Genomic DNA, 25,229 nt, shown 5'->3' on the forward strand with positions numbered 1-25,229 from the left:
TTTAATTTTAGCTTGTAAGCAGGAATCAGGAGGATAGAGTTGTGGTCGGATTTACCAAATGGAGGGCGCGGGAGAGCTTTGTACGCGTCTCTGTGTGTGGAGTACAGGTAATGTAGATTTTTTCCCCCACTGGTTGCACATTTAACATGTTGATAGAGATTTGGTAGAACTGATTTAAGTTTCCCTTCATTAAAGTCTCCGGGCCACTAGGAGAGCCGCCTCTGGGTGAGTGGTTTCCTGTTTGCTTATTTCCTTATACAGCTGACTGAGTGTGGTCTTAGTGCCAGCATCTGTTTGTGGTGGTAAATAAACAGCAACGAAAAGTATAGCTGAAAACTCTCTAGGCAAGTAGTGTGGCCTGCAATTTATCACAATATAGTCTACTTCAGGCGAGCAAAATCTAGAGACTTCCTTAGATTTTGTGCACCAGCTGTTGTTTACAAATATGCACAGTGTGATGTCTGTACAAAAAAAACAGGCTCTTAAGAGTCACCCATATTGAAAAATAATTTTTTAGACACCCTATAAAAAAAAAACAATTAGACACCCTATAACCCACACCTATACACTCGTGTATCAATCTGATTGATGGATTGTGTTGCGCAGTAACCAGGCTCAAGTGTTTAACTGTGGCTCTTTCCACCTTCAACGAATAGGTAAGAGGGCCAACCATGGAGAAAGGTTAAGACACTTCATTATTTCTATAACTACGCTATATTGTTTGTCCTCATGTGCCCGTTCATGTTTTTCAGCATTAAGTACCTTGCAGACACTTAGTGTGGTGTGGACACCAGGTGGGGCCACACACAGATTCCTGTTGAACACTGTCTCTTTAACTACCTTATTTTCTCAATAACAATCTCTCTCCTTCACTTCATCCCTCTCTCCTCTTCTCCCTAAATCCTCTAGGTTATATCAGCTGTGTTTGGTGAACCCCTCCCACATCTGAACTGGCTACATAGAGGGCACTTCAACAGGGAAGTATTATTAAAGAGATGCTTTACATTGAAATACAGACAGAGATGCAGTAGTCCCAGAGTTAATGATCCAAGGTCAGTTTTGCATTTCACTTGATTATTATGATGACTAACAATGTTAGAATAAAAAATATAAACAAGGCTTAAACATGCTCTCTCCATCTGTCTCTCGTCTGCAGATATGTTTTGATGTGAGAGAGGATGCCAACCCCCAGTCCCATCATCACCACCTCACACGCTCTTAAAATAACCTTCGGGCCGACTAGAGACATTATTATGTAATTGTGATGAACTGAGAGAATATTTGGGTATGAATATGATTCATTAATCATATGCTGTCTTCCCTGCTCCTATGTTCTTACCTCTTTCCCACCTCTCTCACCACCTCCTCTTTCTTCCTGTTTTTATAATGCACAACAGATGTGCATTGAAGTACAGATTGAATTTGCATTTATAATATTACAATTATATTTTAATGCAGGTATTTATAACACTTGGATAATGAACTTATTTCAATAAAGCGTTTCACATTCTCTACTGGTTGAAATACTACACCTATCCTGTGTTTAACAGATCAATGCAGATGATGGGCATTAGATATTGAGATAAACCGGTTTAGACTATTTACATGATGCATAGGAAGTGCAGTGACCTTGGCAAGATGACAGCCTGGTTTGCTGGTTGTTTCAGGAGTCCCTAAAACATTAAACAACCAGAATTACAATTTCATACTCATGTCACAACACCCAAAAAGATAGCCAGCTAACATAAAAAGATTGACTGATATTGATTTTTTAAGGGGGGCTAAAGCCCTAGCGCCATCCCTGGTTTAGACTCATATTTTAAGAAGAATTTTTTTTGAAATGGCGGGGTTTATGACTTTGTGGCTGTGGTAACTAGAGACGACAATGGAGGATGGTAGCTACGAAGAACACGTTGAAACTTTTCCGCTTCTTCTAGGGGGTTTAAGAGGTGTTATCACCTAATGGCCATTGTGATCAAAACTTTTCTTCAAGTGTGTAAGGCGGTTTAGGGAGTTTATTGCTAGAAGGAACCTCAAATATATAGTAGCTTCTATTAAATCAATGGTAAAAATGTAGGCTATTTTTGGGCAAAAGCAATATTTCACTGATCCACTAAAACTGGAAATTAAACCATTTTTTGTGTCATCAGCAATGATTGTAAATGGATTTTGTCCACGTGTGGTTGTATTGTGTTTTTAAATTGGCCCCAAAAAATTACATCAAATTAAAATCACAACAAATGTAAAGTATTTATAAAAAAAACTAAAAGTTTACAGCCTCTGGCTGGCTGTGGCTAGCTGGAAGGTGGCAGGCTGATTTGAGATTAGAGAAATTCTAAATAATGGCTAAATGGCTTGCCTAGGGCTTATAGCTGTCCGCCAGAGATACAAAAATTGGTCTGTCGAGGGCTAATAGCAGTTCTCTGAATGGAGGCTACCTGCCAGAGATGCAAATCATGTCTTGAACTGCAAACCACTCGCCCATTGGAAGTACAATTGTATAGCCTTGGGCATAGCACTAGCGGAAAATAGCAAGTGGGGGGACATTTTTTGCTATCTGGGAAGGTGCACCTCTGTAATGATAATTTCGTTTAGTCAGCTTCTTGATATACCACACCTGTCAGGTGGATTCATTATATTGGCAAAGGAGAAATGCTCACAAACAGGGATCTAAACAAATTTGTGCACAAAGGTTTTTGTGCGTATGGAAAATGTCTGGGATTTTTATTTCAGCTCATGTTGTTATGTTGTGTTTATATTTTTGTTCTGTGTATGTGACTTATTAAGCAAAGGTTCAACATCAGGTTTAACTGAGGTGTTATCAAGTTGCACTGCTTCTTTCCAGTAAATAGTTGGAGTACTGCTTGACAGAAACTTTTACAAGGCAGTAAGCTACCTGGGCTTCTCCCATGAGAAGTCTTTCCCAGGCCCTCTCCCGTGTCCCAGAGCCCCCAAGGTTTATTTCGACCATCTGCCAATTACCGGTGAGTGCTACCGTAACCGGAGTGCCCACCGTTCCACCATCATTAAAGACTCCTATTCAAACTCCTCTTCCCTCCGCCACCACCGGGTCTCATATGACATGCCGGCAGTTTATTACAGCTACTTACATGGCCATTGGAGTTGGATGTGGTTGGGTGACTTGTGTGGCTGAATTCAGGCACAGGATTCAGAGGTAAGATCTTTATGTTGTTAAGAGTGACTAGAAAAGATGGGACATGTTTAAAAAGGATGATACTAGGAAAAAACTCCAGCTGAAAAATAAACGGGTTCATCCATGGATCATGAAAATCAAGGCTGTTTTCATGTTATATTTTTCTTTATGCCCCTGGCTGGGACACATGATAGTTACACATCATACATGTTTTTGTTTATATTGAACTGTTTATCAATGATACAACATAATGCAAGTCTGTTAAACTACAAAACATTATGTTTATGCATTATTTAAAGTGCTTAGTTTAAGCAAATTGTCTTGTCCCGGTAGTGATATGTAGAGTTGTAGTGACATGTTTTGGGGATTTAGAGACATCTATTTATAATTTTGAATATTAGAAGTATTTAATATATTGTATGAATCAATAAAAACTAAGAAGGCTATTAAAATACAAATGTTTTACTAGTATAACATGTATCCCTCAGTTTTATGTCATTGCTGTTACCGCCTTTAAAATCGGTGATTACAAAGATGTACAAGGACATTGAGCATTCTCTCCAGTGGCAAACTGTTATCGGGGCAGAGGTTTATAATAAGAACCATGACTTATGTCACTTATAAAGCAGCAAAGTGCTTCATTTGACACATTTGTTTGTTTTGTTTGTCGGACAGAAAACTGTCCGACAAAATACCAATTTTATAACTGTGCCTCAGGATTATGAACAGAGAAATAACATACCACATAACCACAAAGTCTTTGGGAAATGAACCTCTAACACATTACATCACTGAAGCCAATGTCACTGACACTATAGTAGTGAGAAAAAATATTTTTGGGGTTGACGTATAATGTCTACCAGCTGTCTCTCTCTCTGTTGAATTGAGCCTGGGGACGAGATTAGTTTATTTAGTATCTGTAGCAGTTGTAAAAAATAACCATTGACTACTTTTTTGTATCACTATATAATCTGTTTTGTTTCCCAAAATGGAGCTTTATTTCTTATGAGAGTTGAATGTCACTGACTGCAATGGGGAGGAGTGGGGAAAAATCTGCCCATGACATCATAATGTTGTGATACATGGAACCTTTTTGATTTTGCATAACTATATACCCTTGATGAGGTAAGCCATTTAACTTTAGGTTGAGATGCCCTGTAAGCAGCTCTAGCATGTCTTGTTTTGTGTTTTTGTAGTGGGGTGTTCACATATGATGGCAGGCTTTTGGGCATCAAGGAATCACTCAAAGCTGTGTCTCAGGACATGTGTAGCTATTCTGCTCCCCCTAATCTTCTTTCATATAGGTAGGTGATAGAAGATAAGTATAACTGAACTCTAATCCTATACCTTGAATTCCATCTAGATGGCCTTGTTGTTTTGTTATTTTTGCCACTGGACATGTTTACAGTATTCTTAGCAGTAAGGTCATTTTTTCATGTTTAGATGTTGTAACATTGCTTGTTGTCATCGTCAATCATCAAATTAAAGGGGCAATCTGCAGTAACTACATAAATTTTTTTGACTTATAAATGAATGATATGTGCAAATTGATTCTTAAAGAATATAACTTATCTCAACTGTCGTACCCCATCAGAACCAAAAATATAAGCTTGTTTTACTCCAATGTTTGTAAACAAAGTAAATGTAAACAAACAGTGTATAGCCTCGAAACATGGTTAAAACTATAATGTTGATATGTAGCCATGGCTCTACGTAGTACTGTGTACCTCCCATAGTCTGTTCTGGACTTGGGGACTGTGAAGAGACCTCTAGTGGCATGTCTTGTGGGGTATGCATGGGTGTCCGAAGTGTGTGCTATTAGTTTAAACAGACAGCTCGTGGATATAATGATCAGATTTTACTTTGCATATCATTTAGATGCAGCTCAAAGACATGGCAACCAGGAGGAAATATATAAGAGGGATCTTCTAGCGTCGACAGGTACCGTGCACTTCCAAAAACAAACCTCCATTATGTTCTGATGTGTATACTAAATAAAATAAATATATTTGAACTGTTCATCATAATATTGTCATAAACATGACAAAACAAATGTCATAAGATGTCATGACATCTTGTATCACTGAATGTCAGGTGACATGGCTTATTTGCTATGCATCGGAAACAGCTATGGTAGTTATGACATGACATTTGTTACACACCCACATTTATTTATTTAAAAAAAATAATTTAACCTTTATTTAACTAGGAAAGTCAGTGACATTATGACAATAATATGACACCATAATGATGTACAATTTTTAAAAAGCATCACTGAAATAGTTGATCTCTGGAACAATTTTAAAACTGTAAAGTTAAAATGAATGGTTTTGCACTACTATTACATATTTATAAAATTGTTTACTTTAAAGACATCTGGTCTTGTTTTGCTTCAGAAAAGCAAAAGCAATGAACCTGCGATAAAGTTGAATCTGTGATACATTTTGGGCATATTGGAGTTTCATAAGTTAACTGTATCTACTCACATTAACAATGTTGTTCTTCTTTCCTTCCCAGAAATCCCGGCAGAGTATATTGATCCAACTTCCATAGATCTCACTCCCTTGGTCAATACATTAATTAATTCAACACAATTAGGTAAGTCACCAAAATGCAATTCATTTTTAAAGCAGTTGTCTCATCATGATGTCATTTCAACTGTGAACGCGCAGCCTGCACACCTCAGTTGGAGTCTGGAAGATTCCACCTCAAAGATTTTTAAGGCTAGGGTTAACTTAAAAAACACAAGATCAGTTTATAAAGAGCAGCGTTTCATTAGTGTTTCTTTTACAATAAGTTACAACAATCCTCACCCTGAAATTAGTCTATGGGCCAAGAGAAACTGTAATCAATGTTTTGGTTTTCTTTAAACAGCCACTACAAACTTCAAATCAAAGTTTATTTGTCACGTGCGCCGAATACAACAGGTGTATGTATACCTTACAGTGAAATGCTTACTTACAGGCTCTAACCAATAGTGCAAAAAAGGTATTAGGTGAACAATAGGTAGGTAAAGAAATAAAAACAACAGTAAAAAGACAGGCTATATACAGTAGCGAAGCTATAAAAGTAGCGAGGCTACATACAGACACCGGTTAGTCGGGCTGATTGAGGTAGTATGTACATGTAGATATGGTTAAAGTGACTATGCATATATGATGAACAGAGAGTAGCAGTAGTGTAACAGAGGGGTTGGCGGGTGGTGGGTGGGACACAATGCAGATAGCCCGGTTAGCCAATGTGCGGGAGCAGTGGTTGGTCGGCCCAATTGAGGTAGTATGTACATGAGTGTATAGTTATAGTGACTATGCATATATGATAAACTTCAGCTAACTTTAGCCACCGCTAGCTAACAATCAATGGAAGTGATAAGGGAAACCATGCAATGTTTTTTTTAAGAGCAGCTGAACTGATTTTGCCTGGGCTTTTTTGCTGCTCATTAGGAAGATTAAATGTGTGTCTTGGGGGTGTGGTTCGATGTGTGTGTGTTCTGTTTGTTATAGTGGGGTCCGAAATTATTGACACCCTTGATAAAGATGAGCAATAATGACTTTATCAAAATAAAATCATTCAAACACTTTTCTCTCTCAAAAAAGTAGGGGTCCAAATGTTTGATTCACCTAAAGATTATTATAAATAAAGTATTCAAAAGTTTTTGGTCCCATATTCCTAGCACGCAATTGCTACATCAAGCTTTGTTGAATGCATTTGCAGTTTGTTTTGGTTGTGTTTCAGATTATTTTGTCCCCAATATAAATTAATGGTAAATAATGTATTGTGTCATTTTGGAGTTACTTTATGTTAAAACTTCTAAGTTAATGTGGATGCTACCATGATTATGGAAAATCTTGAATCAAATAAAATTGTATTTGTCACATGCTTTGTAAACTGCAGGTATAGACTAAAAGTGAAATGCTTACAGGTCGTTTTACAAAAATGTAGAGTTAAAGATTAAGGTTAAAACAAAAATGAAAAAAAAAATGCAACGTTAGTGGGCAAGTGGGCATGACTGCGTATGATAAAACCCAACCCTCAAATATCCAAGGATCTGGGAATGTCACATTTTTCTCTAAATCTCAATTTTGGAAGATACTGACTTTATGACCAAAATTATGCTATTTACACTTTGTAGTACATTTTTACAATAGAATCAATGTTTCGAACTAATATTGATGCAACATAGGCCATTTTCAACCAGAGAAGTTGTTTTCTGAGTTCAGCTGCCCTTAAAGGCTACTTTCAGGGTGATGAAGCATCTAACATAAAGTTGTAAAATACAGAACTTCCCCTTTAATCTTTATCGATTTGTCTCCCCCACTCTAGGCTCAAGTCAGCTCTTCTCTTTGCTGAGTGTGACCTCCCACAGCTCCCTGGCTCTTCACAAGCTCACTCTACTGGTCTATAACAGTAAACAACCACATCATTTATGACTTCAACAACCATTGTAGTAACCACTATCCAACTCCCCCATCTGTAGCTCTGATGTGTCTGTTAGGGTGTTATATTGCAAGTGCATGTTGGTTGCTGCAGTCTCCTTTCCAGGCATGTTGTGAATGGCTTGCCCTTAGATAGGTAGCGCGCACGCACAGCTGTGTGTGCGTGCGCGCACGTGCTAAGGTGATGGATTCTAATCTGATTTGTTACACTGACTGTACATAGCCCTTCTTACTGGCCAGCTCTTATGGTCAAAGTTCACTCTTGTAGTTTTTAATAGTAATTGCCTGAAAAATGAACTTACTGTTGTACTTTACAGCAGGCGTTATCAAACGCTGGATTCACGCAGTCTCCTCCGAACAGTTTCTATTTAGGGTGTTCAAGCTCTGATTTCTAAGTGAAGAAATGAGCTATAAGTGTTTTCACACATGAGCACTGGGTGTAGGTAAATGAGTGTGGCATTTTGAATGGCAGTGTTTTCCAAACGAAACACAAGACCTGTTAGTTTTAAATGTTGTGTCCTATGTAGAGAACTGTGTTTAGTGTTTTGCAAAAAGTGTGTTTTACAATTGTGTAAAGCAGATAATGTACTTACAGTTTTGCAGACTTGGTCTGAAGATTAGGTACATTAATTAATGAGTTCACTGAGTGTGCCTCAAGTACCACTTTCAGTGTGTAAGCGATTGTAAAAAAACAACAACTGTAATTTCCCCCTAATTAACCTTATTTGCGTACGAGCTTCTAGCCAATTTGTATGGAATTGACTGTATAATAATCAAATTATTTGTCAAATGGACAAGATATGTCATCCCGTGACCCATCTAGACCCCTTGCCACAACCTGCTAGTGGGTTCTGACCCATAGTTTGGAAACCACTGCTCTATATCATCACTGTCAATTTCATTAATAGCTGCAGTAGAAAGCAGACCTGGGTTTCAAATACTAAAAATCAAGTCAAAGCGTTTGTAGTTTTTTCACTTTTCTATATGTTTTTTTAAGCCAGGCAAGCTCAACCAGACACAGATAAAGTATTTGAATAGATTTTTTAAGTATTTGAAACCCAGGTCTGGTAGAAGCGCAGCGCCTCGGATTAAGCTGATGATATAAAACGTATTTAAAAGAGGGGAGAAATCATCCTGTAGCACAAACTTATTACTAACACATATATAGGTGTAGGATCTTAATTTTAGCCAGTTTGCTACAGCAGGAAAATGTGAATTATTATGTGGATTATAATGAATGTACAAAAGCTGAAGAACATACGCAATTCCAGGTGCTTTCCGCAGGTGCTAGAGTTGTAGGAAAACCCATGGAAAACAGAAAGGAAAACGCGCACACTGCTACTCATGCTCCCAGGTGATATTGATTTACAACGTTTCAACCCTTAGGCCTTCATCAGGCATCCATATCCCAGGTGGGGGAGGAAGGTCCTATATATAGGGGCAGTACTCAGTGACATCGCTTCCTGAAACAGCATGTAAAAAATGTATAACGTAGTTTCACAATATTAACATTCAATGTATCGAAATATATGATCATACACAGGAAATGTGATCAATATTTACAGTAATATACATACACGTACAATATTCAATTAGGATTTTTTTTAAAGACAATTTAGACATATTGAAACTATAAAAACGGTTTGAATTCAAACTCCTCGTTAAGGCCAAGAGGAGACAGTGTGTTGAGCCTGTGGTTCCACAAAGATTCCCTTTGAAAAAGTGTCCTCTCAATGTTCCCTCCCAAGCAGGGCATCTTTAGGCTCCCAAGTGGCGCAGCGGTCTAAGGCACTGCATCTCACTGCAAGAGGTGTCACTACAGTCCCTGGTTCAAATCCAGGCTGTATCACATCCACCATTGTGGTGCACAATTGGCCCAGTGTAGTCCAGGGTAGGCCGTCATTGTAAATACAAATTTGTTCTTAAACTTCTCTAGGATAGGGGGCAGCATTTTAATTTTTGGATAAATAGCATGCCCAATTTCAACTTCCTTCTACTCATCCCCAGAATATGAGATATGCATATTATTAGTAGATTTGGATAGATAACACTCTGAAGTTTCAAAAACTGTTTGAATCATGTCTGTGAGTATCACAGAACTTATGTAGCAGGCAAAACCCCGAGGACTAACTATTCAGATGTTTTTGTTTTTTTTGAGGTCACCGTCTGTTCAATGAGGTTTCATTGGGATACTAGATTTCTAATCAACCTGTTTGCAGTTCCTACCGCTTCCACTGGATGTCACCAGTCTTTGGAAATAGGTTGAGGTTATTCCTTTGTGCAATGAAGAAGAACGGCCATCTGGAATCAGTGTAACGTTATGTGTACTGTTTGTTTGAGAGTTGCGCAAGACTAGAAAAGTATCGTTAGTTTGTTGTCCTCCTGTATTGAAAACAGATAGACCCGTCTTCAATTTGATCGATTATTAACGTTTACAAATACCTTAAGTTGGATTACAAAAGTAGTTTGAAATGTTTTGGCAAAGTTTAGAGGTAATTTTTGAGATATTTTGTAGTGACGTTGCACAATTGGAAGCAGTTTTTTTCTGGATCAAACGCGCCAAATAAATGGACATTGTGGACATATATGGACGGAATTAATCGAACGAAAGGACCATTTGTGATGTTTATGGGACATATTTGATATGCCAACAAAAGAAATTCGTCAAAGGTAAGGCATGAATTATATTTTATTTCTGCGTTTTGTGTTGCGCCTGCAGGGTTGAAATATGCTACACTCTGTTTACTGTTGTGCTATCATCAGATAATAGCATCTTATGCTTTCGCCGAAAAGCCTTTTTGAAATCTGGCATGACAAGCGTCCCAGAGAGGTTTTAACTGACTTGCCTTGTTAAGTAAAAAAAATCTTTACCTTTTCTATTCCAATGTATCTCAGAGAACTAATAGGATGTCCAGCTTGTACAAAACGAGCAGCAACTGGACTTTTGTCCGTATATTGCTGCGGTGCTCACTGATCCTCACTGATAAAGCTTCTATGGGTTTTCCCAATGTAAGACAGACAACAAGGATATTTCAACATGTAAATAGCATTGGTGGACATACAAGTAATCAGGCCCTTGATCTTACACCTTTGTCCTGTGCAGGGGTGGGTAAATTACTTGCATTTAAACCCCTTCTAAGGGAATCTTTCTGGATCACATTCCCTGTGTATGATCATATATTTTGATACATTGAATGTTAATATTGTGAAACTATGTTATACATTTTTTACCTCCTGTTTCAGGAGGTGATGTCACTGAGTGCTGCCCCTATATATAGGACCTTCCACCCCCACCTGGGATATGGATCCCTGAGGAAGACCTAAGGGTCGAAACGTTGTAAATAAATATCACCTGGGAGCATGAGCAGCAGTGTGCGGCATTTTCCTTTAATGGACATTTTTTGTTGTGGTTGATACATATTTTTACAAGGGGAAATCAAGTCTGTAATTTCAAAGTGGAAATTAGCAACTTCAGAAGCCTTTTTAAAACCTCAAATGTTCTCCTGCAACAGGGTGATATAATTAAGATCCTACATCTGTAAGTACTGACTGTTAAAGCTAGCATGTTGGTACAGTATTTAATCAGTAAAATAAAATGTAATGGACACACTGAACTGTTTCTCAAAGGGTTCCTTTTTCATTTCTTATGAGTTTGTTTTGTAGTTTCTAATTTCAGAAGTATCACGGACAACATGTTTCCAAGAAGGTATTGCTATTGTGTAACAAATGAGACAAACGACTTAACAGGTGAGACACAGGATCTGTTTCTTTCATTATGAAATGTCTTATATTGCCATGTTTAAAACCTGCCTTAACCCCAAATAAATTTTTAGGGGCATGAAAACGTTGCTCAATTAGTATCAAGGGACCTAACGTGTGCCAGAAAAACATTCCCCACACAAATACACCACCACCACCAGCCTGTACTGTTGACACAAGGCAGGATGGGGCCATAGACTCATGCTGCTTACGCCAAATCCTGATTATGCCACACAACAGGAATCGGGATTCGTCGGACCAGGCAATGTTTTTCCACTCCTCAAATGTCCAGTGTTGATGATCGCCTGCCCACTGGAGCCACTTCTTCTTGATTTTATCTGGTAGGACTGGAAACAGGTGTGGTCGTCTGCTGCAATAGCCCATCCATGACAAGGACCAACGAGTTGGGCCTCCCAAGATGCTGTTCTGCACACCACTGCTACCTGTTTGTGACCCGACTGTTAGCTTATATGATTCCTGCAATTCTCCTTCGATCTCTCATCAATGAGCTGTTTTCGTCCACAGGACTGCTGCTGACTGGATGTTTTTCGCACCATTCTCGGTAAACCCTAGACACTGTCGTGCGTAAACAAAAGATAGACAAAATATACAGTTACCACACCTTAATCATCTAATTGGACTGGATTCTACAGTATATACGTCCAAGGTCTTGGCTAAGTGACTCTATCATGGCATTGTGTCTCATGTCATATCTAGGGCGTTCCTACATAGTGGTGTGTTGCTTAGGGCACTATCCTAAGTTGATAACTATATGATAAGTCTACAGCTGTAAGGTATCAGCTTCGGACAGTCTACAGGGATGACCTATGGACCTCTGGGGAGAAACTGGTGAGTACGGTAGCTGTAGAGTCAAAGGCCTCATACCAAGGCTGGTATTTTGCTCGGACCCTTAAGTGATCTTAGGATAAATACTTGTTAAATGTTCCGTTGTACATGCACGTTTATGCTTACACAGGCGCACATGCCAAGGGAAAGAAAAACAAGTATCCTGTGTGGCGTACAGCAGGTCAGCCACCAGGGGGAGACTCGTCGAGGCCTGGTGACAGACGGAGTATACATCACAAGGCGATGGCTTCATCTGCTGGATGTGCCAGGTCTCGATGGGCTCTCCGGCCAGGACTAATTGGGGCTGATTGGGAGTTGGTGAGTAATCGAGGGCTGATTGCTCACCAGCTGTCAAGTCACATAAAGCTGCCAGAAGGGCAGCAGACAGTGGAGAGTAGGGGACGGTTGCAGAGGTAATAGGAGGGAGTTCAGTTTTTGTGCCCGACAGGATACAGCAAGACCCGGAGCCCAGAATACTGTATCCCGGAGAGGGTCTCATGGGGAGACCTTTACTTATCTTTTTGATTTATTATTTAAATCATGCCTGGAGGTCAGTAAGAATTGATGTCGACCTCAAGACATATGTTAAGGGTACCTGTAGTAGTTTTACTACACGTCAATGTGTCTTACACCATTGTAGTGCCGATAGATATGAAGGAGTCTATTTTCCACGGAGGAGCTAACCTCACGACGGAAGTACTCTATAAGCACTGAACCAGTCGTACGCGGTGTGATCATGGTTCATGACTTCTAATAACTTTCCTCCTGGAGGGTTCTATTTATTAGTGGCATGTGTGTTAATCATCAGTTTTGGAGATTCCCTTCCATGTGTTGCAATCTGAGTGACTACTAACTCCTCTGTTGCTGTTATCAATAGCAATTTGACTTGTGAAGTCTAACCTTCTTACTGATTGTGGCTGGACTGACTGTGCTGACATTGGTACTGGTACTCAAGGGGACAAGTTATCCTACCGATTGATTCTGAAATGTATCCTACATTTCAGAATAACATATACATGATTAGAGCATTTTATTAACTGCATTGTAATTGAAACTACACATGGCAAGGAATGATTATTGTTGGCATTTTTTTGGGAGGTGGAAAGTCCACTGGACTATTTTTACGACCAGTATGGTACACCTCAGGGATATCTCAGACGTGTTCTAAGGTTATGCCCGTCGAGGGGCCTGTCCGCTGCTCTCTGTTCTCATGGGGAAGTTTTCAACTAGATTTGTTTCCTGCTCTGGCGGCCTCGTACAGTGTTGCACATAGTCTCGAACCCCCCCCAATGGCCTCGACGAGGCTCATCATGGGTCTGGGCTAGTATTCCCCCCCCCCCCCTTGTCTCGGGACCCCCCCACCAGCGGTTGGCACAAATGAAAAGGTCAGAACCTTTGTACGAGTTGTCAGCAGCTGCGTTATTAGATTGGCTGTAACCTTTCATCTAAATCTCCTGGTGTTTGTGCTTCAAAATGCTCAGTGGTTGTCGAGGCCTGTCAGTCACCACAGTGTCTGTGTGTGGCAACCTCTCCAGTACCTGCGAACTGAGAGAAGGATATCTGTCTTTGATATCGCACAGCGTTTCACCAGTGGGAGTCATCAGGTCAGTTGCGGAACTGACGCCCGTTAGTGTCATTGTAAAGGGTACCAATCCCCCACAAAGCTGAAAATGTATCATCGGAAGCAGAGTACACTCTGCCCGTCGGTGCTATTATTGCTGAGACGGCCGCAGTCCTTGCAGAAGTGTTCGAAGGACAAGAGAAGTTCATCTCAGCTGCAGTATTGCACGACTCCAAGGAGGGAAGTTGCTCATTCACAGAGACTGCTGCCTCAAAATCATGAAAAGAATGGTCAATCAGGTTTGCTAATTGAATGTGATGAGATATTGTAATATATCCTTGGGTCAGATTCTGAACCTAGAGGTTTTGAAACGTCTTTTTCCCAAGGGGTGCTTTCGACAGATACCCCTCGTGGATGACTGTGTTTTAGCTAGCGTTAGGAGAAGACAGTGTGGTCATTGGAGACGGCGCTGTGACCATACTTGTTTGGTTTTCCAATCCATCAGTGGGAGTAAACTATCCATTAAGTCTGCTCCGAGAAGCAGGTGTTCAGATTCGAGGCTGGTAACATACATAGGGTGAACAAGCGATACGTCCTGGAAGTGTAGTTTCAGCATGAGTCTCAATGTGAGAGGTGAGGTAGTCTGAGTTAATTAAACCTCAATGTGTGGTGTCGCATCGTTCTGTTTTTAACCAACGTTTAGCTGGCTTCAAAGCCCTTTTGAGATCATTAAACAACGTTTGAGAGATGGGCAATATTGTTTAGCTCGAATCAATTAGCGCATGGCAGGTTAAGCAGTCCTCCAGGACTGTTTCCAGGTATGGCCTCTGAGTTGTGTTTAGTGGTCATATTCCCCACAAAGTTGAGTGGATGTTCGCAACAACGTGATGTGTCATTTCTGTTCATGGTGAAAACAGATCGACTTCTCGTGTTTTGAGTGGAATTGGCTCTGCGAAGTTCCTTCACAACCTTTTGATCTATAGACAATAGACAAATCCCGTGGACTTGTTTCTTGATCGAGTGGGCCCTGGATATGGTCACGAGTGAGAGTGGGAGTTATTTGATTGTTAACGTCCTTGCTAAGGGTGTTAATTCCGGCGGACCTGTTGTCTCGCAATTCCACGTCTAGTCCTACTGACTTATCTTTTTCCCTTTTCTCACATTTTACTAGCTTTAGTACTTCATGAAGTAGAACGTCTCGAGAACATCAGTCTATGTTATGATCGTCCTTAAACCCTTTGTTACCCTTGTGCTCTGACACTTGTGTGGGTTGGGTGCAGGAACGTAGCGATTAGGTAGATTGTAGCGGTTGTCGTTTCGATAGCGACGTACTTTACAGTTATTTTGACCGCAGTGGGTATTGGTTTCGTGGTAGAAACCATTGTTGCCAATGCTCTAATACTTGATAATGCAACCTCTAATTGGAGTGAGTGCTCCTGGTAAAACTTCAAAACCGAGATGTCAGGGCTCTTAGCGTCGCGTACTTTTGATGCTTCAAAAGCTGTGCTTGCAAGCTCTCTGAGATGTAAGATTGGCAAGCCAACGTGGGCTGAGCTTGTTTGACAGTGTTAAACAGTGAGCTGTCGTGTTTTCAGGGGTTCTGCGACTCACATTCTATTTTCAAAGCTGTGGCAAGTTTAGCGTAGTCGTTTTGCACGTGTTGCTGTTGTAGACGAATTAACCTAGTAACGCGTATATTGGTTCGCTTCAACAGATAAAGCCTGTCAGAACCCGTAGCGTTTGGGTAGCCATCCAAGGCGTCCTCTATGTCTGCTAGGAACGTCTCAGTGTTGTTGGCTTACCTGGAACGGGATCAAAGCGGCAGAAGGTTTTGACGAGTTTGTCAAGGCGTTCCGTGCCCAGCAGGTGGAAAGGGTTGGCTTCATCCTGTAGGGAAATTAGGTCTGAAAGGCCAAGAGGAGAAGCCAAGGTTTAGCTTTGATGGCGAGGAGGCACCATATTACTCTGTGCCATATGGCCAAGAGGAGAAGACTGAGGGACACCCGAGAGAGGCAAAGTCTGAAACCTTCTTTCGTCTTCACTCCTTTGTGTACCGAGCTCCGGTTGCTTGGTTGGGTAGTCACGCTGTAGAGCGTGACTGTTCTGGAATTCCTCCAGATGGTACCTAAGGGTGGTATTCTGCTGCATAGCAGAGTCCACTTGGGTGCTTAGAGTACCGATTTTAGACACATGAGTACCGCGCTTGCTCCGTATCGGAGCGCGAGATTCAGTGATGATTTCCTCTTGCTTAGAAATCAATATTTCCATCTTCATCACCTGAGTTCTCTCATCATTCATTTGGTCAGCGACTTCACTGAGTTCTGCTGATTTGTCATCCAACTTAGTCATTGTGTTCATTAAGTGATCGCTTTGTTCTGCAGCATTACGACTAGAACATTATTACTTTGAGTAATATTCATCAAAACTGCATGCATGTTATCAAGTTGCGCGCTCCTGTTTGTAGATAAATCTGTCGCGTTATCTAGGTTTGCGTGGACTTTATCGTATTTAGTTTTGGCTAAATCGAGTTGTTCCTGTAGAAAAACGATTTAGTTGAAGAGTTTGTGCTCGTTCAACATCATAAGTATTTGTAATTACTTTAATTGTTCGGTTTTCAAACGCAGTTCCTCGGCTAGCAGAATGTTTTCAACCCCCTCTGATACAGTAGCTTGCACATGATTAAATATGCTGTATATATATTATTTTTTCAAAATTTGGGTTTTGAGTTGGTGTGGGGCTGCAAAACGATTTGAATGTATTTAAATACGTTAATGAAACATCAATACTAGATAAGTAATGTGGGACTTGGATGTGAATGAATTTGCAATAGCTAATATAATTGATTAATCAATGTTAATGATCAATCATACCTGTATAGGCTATCTGGGAATTAAACTTTACATAACCTGAAAGCATTGCTGTAACTAGGATAATGTGGAAAAGTTTAAAATGTCACATTGGTGGAAACAAATTAATTTGAATCTTATCCAAATGATCCACCTGAAAAGGGTTGGAAGGCAATTGAACTACCTTGTTGAATTGAATGTGACAACAATATCCAATCAGTTGAGATTGGCTGGATATCATAAGTGTAACCAGTAGTTCAAATGTGAGTATACATTCACCACCAGGGTCACTAATCCCTGAGGATTGTGAGACAACGTTGGGGCTCAATGGAATTATTATTTATTTTTTTACTTGTAAAAAAAAGTTTATTCTTTACCACCAGGAATCACTAATCGAAAATGTGAGGCCCGAGGAGGTGGAACTTCTGTCGCCCAAAGGTCACTGATCCCAGAAAGCTGAGGTCAAACGGCGTGGGATTTCACCGCAAACAAAGGAACTTGTACCAGAATCTCTTCCAATCTCTTCGATAAGGGAACGGGTTTACTCGTGACGTCTCACTTTCAAACCCTTTCGGCGTTATTTTTCGCGATGTTTACCGGAACGCGCGGTAACATAGAAATATAAAATGTTTCTACCAATGCTACTGAAACGCAAGAGATAATATAATGTCCCCGCTCAAGGAATTAATAACGACCGAGTCTCCCTGCTTCTGAAACGCGAGAGACAGAAATAGTACTACGTTTGGCCCAACTAGTCTATTCCTCCGAATACCTAGATTGGCTGGCCCATACAGTATGACCTGACTCGCAACATTCACTACACACTGACTATGTCAGAAAAACCACACCGGAGGCAACCTCTACCCAACAACAACGATTCCTGCCTACAGCTCTAATGGTGTATAACGTAATCTGTATAATCTCAATTTCATATCGGCTGAATTCAAAATGAAGGCCTCATTCCATTTTAGATTCTTCGCACGGGGCACCAATATGTCGTGACATGACTATCATTAATGTGATGACTGCTATTTATCGAATAATGACCTACTACGTTTAATTATTACTTGATTAAATTAATCATGTAACAATTAACTCATTAGCAATTTGGGGCACCACGGGAATAGTCATTTAACGAGCTACTATCTCCCGACTAAAACTCTAAAGATATTATAAATATCTCCTTACATCAGTAACTGTCAAATATTAATTATTACCTCAGTCTCATTCTGAACGTCGTTGACTTCGTAAATCTGCAGGAACCCTAACTTAAGTGATGAATCAGCGATACACAAATTGGCTTAATTATTTATTTACTAACTAACTAAATAAATAATCACACAGAAATACATAAACAAACAAACACGGTAAAGGTTATTGATTACTAACATAATGTAATGAAAAGTCCCTAGTGGACTAACCCGATATGACAGCTTCTTACACAATGGAAAGGGGAAGGATATGTAAGGAGAGGGAGAGACAAAGAGCAAACTTCTTGTACATACATTTGGAAACTACGCTCACCATAGTCAGAATATTTAGCACCCTATCAATCGCTCATTCAGATTAGAAATGCAACATATTTACGCGTCGATGTCTCACTCTGTCGTTGCTCTGTTGAAACCACTCGATCAGTCTATGGCGAGTAGTTCGATGTGAGTCTCTGGTTGTCCACCAGAGGTCACAATGTCCTTCTTAGTTGTATGCTTCTTTGTTTTGGAGTGTTCATTAGAATGAATACATCAGGGGTGTACCACACGGTGGTGATAGGGATCTGTTCTTCCCTCCCATCTTTGGTCAATTGTCCTAGACTACTTTACATACAGAGCTGCAGACGGTGCATGTTTTGGTCTAGTCTGCACCTTCTTCACTTGTCGAGAGATTCAGAGGGTCTTACCATTTTCTGGTCTTCAACGTCCTCACGTTCTCTGGTTTGCATTTAAATTCTCAGCGAGTCCTTTTAAGCGTTCCGTCGTGTTGACACAATGTCTGTGCGCACGTGGGCGTGGTTACTGACTGGGCCTAGGTTTATATTAACAGCCATTATCTCGTTTAGAAGGTTAAAATCACATTTCTATATTCACAAAAGTATTCTTATACTTAATAATTTATTTTATACAACATTTAGATGCAAGAGTTAGTTATCTTGTTATACCATCCTTAATGACATCACAAAATAATAAATGATATGACATGATTACTGTTTGGATCCCCACCAACCATTCCAAACGTTTGGATTTCAAAACTAATGTTCCTTTGTCCAATCTTAGAGTTCTTAGGCAAGAGTCTCTCTCTACACACAGCACATTCCTTTGTTCAATAATGCAGGGCAAGAGAGAGAAAGTTTATGACCGGCGTTAAGTCATAAAACCGGCCCGACTCCCCCATTCCTCTCTGGTGGGAGAGGTGGAGGGGGGGGGGTCTGGCTATCTGTCAGCCCTGTGCTGAGCTGATCTGGCGCCTTTGATCCTCACCAAGGAGAGAGAGAGAGTCATAACAAAACCAAGATTCAACTCTTTGGCCTGAATGCCAACCGTCACGAGAGAGAGTCATAACAAAACCAAGATTCAACTCTTTGGCCTGAATGCCAACCGTCACGCCTGGAGGAACTCTGGCACCATCCCTACGGTGAAGCATGGTGGTGGCAGCATCATGCTGTGGGGGTGTTTTTCACCTGTAGGGACTGGGAGACTAGTCAGGATCGAGGCAAAGATGAATGAAGCAAAGTATAGAGAGATCCTTGATGAAAACATGCTGCAGAGTGCTCAGCACCTTAGACTGGGTCAAATGTTCACCTTCCTACAGTACAACGACCCTAAGCACACAGCCAAGACAACGCAGGAGTGGCTTCGGGACAAGTCTCTGAATATCCTTGAGTGGCCCAGCCAGAGCCCGGACATAAACCTGATCGAACATCTCTGGAGAGACCTGAAAATAGCTGTGCAGCAACGCTCCCCATCCAACCTGACAGAGCTTGAGAGGATCTGCAGAGAAGAATGGGAGAAACTCCCCAAATAAAGGTGTGCCAAGCTTGTACCATCATACCCAGACTCAAGGCTGTAATTACTGCCAAAGGTGCTTCAACAAAATACTGAGTAAAGGGTCTGAATACTTATGTAAATGTGATATCAGTTAAAAGAAATATATACTGTAACGACCCGGTATTGTGTTCTGTGTTTGTGGGTGTGTTATGGTTCTCATGGCTACTAGCAGGGGTTAAATATGTCAGGACAGATGGAAAGGTTGGGGGGGTATGATGGGTAATCCCGCGGGATTTGGAAATGCATAAAGAGGGATGAGTGTCTCATATCTCTCTCTTCTGTTCGGGCCTTGATCTGTTCCTATTAGAGTGACCTTAACTCGACATGTATAATTGTGTACATTCGGCATTTAGCAGCGTGGGCTGTGGCCTGAACAATAGCCCAGTTTAGGAATAAACCTGTGTTCTAACCTGTACACCTAGAGTCCGTCTCTTTTCTCTTTAATGACCCAGCCGGGTCATTACAATACATTCTTGAACAATTCTAAAAACCTGTTTTTGCTCGGTCATTACGGGGTATTGTGTATAGATTGATGAGGGAAAAAAACTATTTAACCAATTTTAGAATAAGGCTGTAACCTAAAACAATTGGGAAAAAAGTCAAGGGGTCTGAATACTGTTCGAAGACACTGTTTGCATGAAATACCCGACTCCTTGAAAGTCGTGTATTGATTATATATAGCATACGTGATGAATGGTGGTCACTGCAATCAACAGATACAGTGTTGCTCATTGGATTACCCTATATCGGATTACCCTATATCATGGAATAGGCTATGTGTAAATTTAAGACAAAAGAGAGATTGGAATTGTATTATTTTATGTGGATATCCATCCACAAAAAAATGGATATCCATCTGAAAGGGAAGAGGATATTTTCTTATCTAAAATGTGGGTGAAACTTTGCTTTAGTATACATTTCTCGAGCTCGTTATGTGTGTTTCGCACACGGGACTCGAATCTGGATGGACTCGTGCCTCGTAAAAAACGAATAGCCTATTGCGCAATATATTCCAACATTCAAACAAAATACACCAGCGACATCATTTAGGTGATAAAGGTTCTGAGCACAGTGTTTCTGATCAGATCGACAATTGCCTTTTATTTATTTGTGTGGCTACGATGCCATCTTTAGAGCACAGCATTTTCTGTTAGGTTTTCAGAGCATTGAAAGTGAGAAATTAAATAAACTACTACTGAGGACTAGGACTGTTTCCTCCTTGCTTGGCAGATATCTCAGAAAAAGTACAAACTGTGAACCCGTGACCCAAATCACAGAAAATATCTCTCAATCAATTGGACTTCTATATAACGTCTATATTTTTTGTAGATTTGTGTTATTTCACAAAGTTCTATCTAGCGCTGCAGTGAGTGGGGGGCTGTATAATAACCCTGTGATGTAGCTCTAACTCTACCTCATTCTCCCTGAGTGAGAGAGGTGCACACTTTGACAGACAGTCCAACAACAAGTCAGAGGGGTTTAGGAACATAGACACATTTTCAAAATGTGCCATTATTCCCCTTTAAACAGTTGAATAACTTTGTTATTTAACCTTTATTTAACTAGGCAAGTCAGTTAATAACAAATTCTTATATACAATGACGGCCTTGTTACAGTCCAAACTGTTACCATTCAAGTCTATGGCCATTGGAATGCATTGGAATTTACAGTATGCAAATGTGGTTGTTTAGTAGTATATATTATTTTTTTTGCAACCTGAAAACAGTCAGCTTACATGTTTTAAAGTTGTTTTAGTGTTGGTGGCTTTTACGGTTTTGGCACTAGAGGTTCCGGTGGAATGACAATAATAAGTATGAACAATTTCTAAAGTTGTGCTTTGCTTTAATACCATCATTGTTGAGGCAACAATACCAGTAGGTAAACAAACAAATTAAACATGTCAAGATTATCTTTGTGTTTTCTTTTTGTCTCCCATCAGACTTCACTGCCATATTGTTGGATGTTATGGGAAATTCCACAAGCTATCTACAAGAGCTATTCAAATCTAGCTCCATATTATCAGGTAAGGATGATAGTGCTATATAAAACTCAAGGTTACTTTCGTAACCCCGGTTCTCTAATAATGAGTGAGATGTATAACGATGGTATTTTTTTATTTAACCTTAATTTAACTAGGCAAGCCAGTTAAGAACAAATTCTTATTTACAATGACGGCCTACCCAGGCCAAACCCGGATGACACTGGGCCAATTGTTCGCCACCCTATGGGACTCCCAATCACGGCCAGTTGTGATACAGCCTGGAATTGAACCAGGGTCTGTAGTGATGCCTCTTGCACTGAGATCAAGGGAGTTGAGGTGGTCAGCCAGTGATTGCGCCACCATGGGGGCACGTTGCAAAACCTGGATGCCTCCATATTGTGCATGTCCAGGCTAGGGGAGCCCCTTATAAGGTTCTTGCTGGTAAGTGGCTTTTGCCATGAGCCCTTCGTCTCCCTGAGGCAAGCTGAAAGTGTGGAAAGCAGTTGCTTAACTGGAGCCATACGGGACAGGAGTCTTTACCCATTGTACAAGTCCCTAATGGGATCCTTAACCCCCCTAAGGGAGCCGGCCACTCAATGCCGAGTTTGACCGCGGAGAGCCAAAACTCCAAGAGGGTGAGAGCAGCCCTCCTGTACTGGGAGCAGGGAGACATAGCGGCTTAGGAGAAAGAATGGGCTCTTCACACTCCATTTCAGTCACGAAGTTGATGAGACCCACAAGATGAATCCCATTGTTATCCTTGTCATCTCCTAGCTTGCCTTCCCCTGACACCAAGTCGTCATACAGGGAGGGGAGGGAATTGAGACTATTCATAACCTCACTCCAGCTGGGCTCGGTTGCGAGGAGCTGAATCTTAGCCTCTGCCGGGGGCTTAGAGGTGAGGGGGGAGGGAATATTTTGAGCCCGCCCTAGTCAGTGCTTTGCAGTGCTCACAGGATTCAGGGTTCTCGAGTGCTGCCTGGGCATGTTCCTTTCCCAGGCAGTTGATTCATAGAAGGTGAAAATCCTTCCCAGCAATCATGGAACCGCAAGAACGTGGCAGGACAAGCGCTTGGCTCGCCCTGGGACTAGGTAGCCATTATATAGAATGGGGCTTGCTAATGTAACGGATGTGAAATGGCTAGCTAGTTAGCGGGTACGCGCTAATAGCGTTTCAATCGGTTACGTCACTTGCTCTGAGACTTGAAGTAGGCTTGCTCTGCAAGGGCCGCGGCGTTTGTGGAATGATGGGTAACGACACTTCGTGGGTGACTGTTGTTGATGTGTGCAGAGGGTCTCTGGTTCGCACCCGGGTCGGGGCGAGGGGACGCCGTAAAGTTATACTGTTACACTAACACTGAGACGCCTGTTGTAAAACAAATGTGGCAGCCTGGAGGCTTTGAATAGGCGTAAGCTAGCATGTTGGAAACCTTGTGACTAATGGCTAGCTAGGGTGAGCACAGTATGAACGCTATAGCCACGAGGCTAGTAGGTGTTAGCTTGGGTTGCTATGGTGCACTGTAGCTAGCACAGTGGTAGCCGAAGGGAACTGCGTGCGAGAGGTGTTCAACTTTGGGCTGGTATTCTCTCACGGCCGTAGAGCAGCGAGGTTAAAATGGTCAGTCTAGGTAACACAAATGAGTGAACATAGGTTAAAATAAACAAGAGAAGGGAGCTAGCAATAGTACCATCTGTGCCGGTAGAATGCTAGTGTGGTTACCTTGCCGTCCAGCGAGCTAGCCAAGTTAGCTTATGCTTAGCAGCGTGGGCTAACCAGGTCTCGATTGCTAGCCATGTGATGCTAGCTACCACCGGTGACTGAAAAGTTGAAAACTAATTCTACGTTCCTTTCGGTCAGTACTTAACACTATCGACAGGAGCTGAGGTCCTACGTTTGGCATCGTTACCGTAAACGGTTTGCATGTGAACAGTTAAGACAGGGATCAGAGCGCTTCAGGAGCGTAGTGATCTTCGCAAAGAAGAGAGCAAGGATGACCAGAGGATGGGATGTTTGGCTCTTGTAAAGAGGGGGGGGGCTTACTTCATTTGCCACTTGACCTGTCTGTCTCCGAAAGACGTTGTCTGATTGGTACTTCCTATTAGTGATCCGCCTCCAGTGAATCCCATTGTGATACATCTAAAGGAATATTTGAAAGAGAACCAATACACATAGTTTGAGTTGACTACCCTGAATGTGTGGTTCAGGCTATGGGTTTGACTCTTGCATTCGCCACCTTAATATACTTTACAGTATATGACTGTAAGTCATCATTGGGATCATGACTAAAGTTTGAATGTCATACTGTTTCTTTCTTTCAGTGAGCCAAAATAATATTTCTGACTGCATATACATCTGTGTAATGGCAGGTAAATCAGGTAAAGTTTATAGAGTTTTTAGCATATTGGTTAGATGTTCTGTGGTAAATGGTGATTGTCTTCTGTCATTGTGGGGGCTTTTCTAAACCAGTTATTGTAATATTCAGATTTCCAAACTGACATGGAAATGTATTGTAAATGTTACATATGTAAAATCAAAAGTTTGGATGATTCATATTGGCTATACATTTGTATAATTTTGAATATGTTTTGTCATTGATGACGTTTATACATGAGTATACATTTTTGTCTAACTATTTCAGATAAATACCTGTCTCAACTCTGGGAAGTTGACTCCATCATGCCTCTGTTCAATCAGACCATTACAGAAAGCGCACATAAAGGTATTTTTCCCTCTTAATACACACACAGGCATGCACCCACATGCGCACAAACACTCACAAGCAAGCACACCGAAACAGACACGCACTCGCGCACACATACAAGCGTGCACACACACACTTTATCTTAATGAACTGCATGTTATCTCCATGTGGGGTGCCATATCTCACAACACAAGACTACAATCTCCATACAGTGGAGCAGCAAAACTACACTGACATCACAGGAATTTTGATAGAACACAGGGCTGAGGGGCCAGAAGGTTGTGGGTTCACAGACCACCGTGGACAAGAGTAGCGTTGAAAGATGTATTTTATGCTTGAAGCATTGCATGAATCAATCATCGTATTTGCAGGCCCGAGAAAAAATTGCCTTTTATAAAAATGTCATTCAATTCTACATAATGTTACATATTATTTTCTATACCACAGAATTACCAAAATTACAGTGTTCATCTTATCATATTTATCCAATGCCAAATCAGTGTGTCTTGTTTGCAACAAAATTGTCCCTGTTTGCAAATAATACAATCTGAGACATCATTAGGAATCTGAGCATGGTACTTTCAAAAGTGATGTCAAAGAAACATAACACTGTTATCCCCATATGCATCGGAGTCACATCTTTCCCGGGTATTTTACAGCTTGTTTCTAGCACAAAGCATTGCGGACCAAATTGCTGTTATATATCACTTTATATAATTGGATCCGTTTTATTTTCTTCAAAATCTTAAGCTAACTGCCTGTGCTTTTTGCAATTTTCTGTAAAGATGCACTATGCAGAAATTGCTGTTATTTCCAGGTTCGTAAAATTTAAAAGTTTGCCTAATTTATGTGACAAAACAAGCAAGTATAACGTAGCAAATCATTATACTATCTAAACCGCTG

At 40.8% G+C, this 25,229-nt stretch overlaps 1 protein-coding gene across 2 annotated transcripts in view; it reads left to right on the plus strand.

Moving 5' to 3' along the window:
- Positions 1–306: 306 nt before the first annotated feature.
- LOC129825936 (HERV-H LTR-associating protein 1) overlaps positions 307–25,229 on the plus strand; it is a 58,842-nt gene continuing 33,919 nt past the window's right edge. The window contains exons 1-9 of one of the 2 annotated variants that reach the window (XM_055886074.1): positions 307–3,175; positions 4,351–4,458; positions 5,033–5,095; positions 5,672–5,752; positions 7,478–7,561; positions 11,254–11,337; positions 21,583–21,666; positions 23,944–24,000; positions 24,264–24,344. In XM_055886074.1, coding sequence (XP_055742049.1) covers positions 4,365–4,458; positions 5,033–5,095; positions 5,672–5,752; positions 7,478–7,561; positions 11,254–11,337; positions 21,583–21,666; positions 23,944–24,000; positions 24,264–24,344 — 628 coding nt within the window. In that variant the 5' untranslated portion in view covers positions 307–3,175; positions 4,351–4,364. The remainder of the gene's footprint in view (positions 3,176–4,350; positions 4,459–5,032; positions 5,096–5,671; positions 5,753–7,477; positions 7,562–11,253; positions 11,338–21,582; positions 21,667–23,943; positions 24,001–24,263; positions 24,345–25,229) is intronic. The other variant, XM_055886073.1, reaches the window with a different exon arrangement.

The sequence above is a fragment of the Salvelinus fontinalis genome, chromosome 28 (assembly GCF_029448725.1).
Source record: "Salvelinus fontinalis isolate EN_2023a chromosome 28, ASM2944872v1, whole genome shotgun sequence".
Lineage (NCBI taxonomy): Eukaryota > Metazoa > Chordata > Actinopteri > Salmoniformes > Salmonidae > Salvelinus > Salvelinus fontinalis.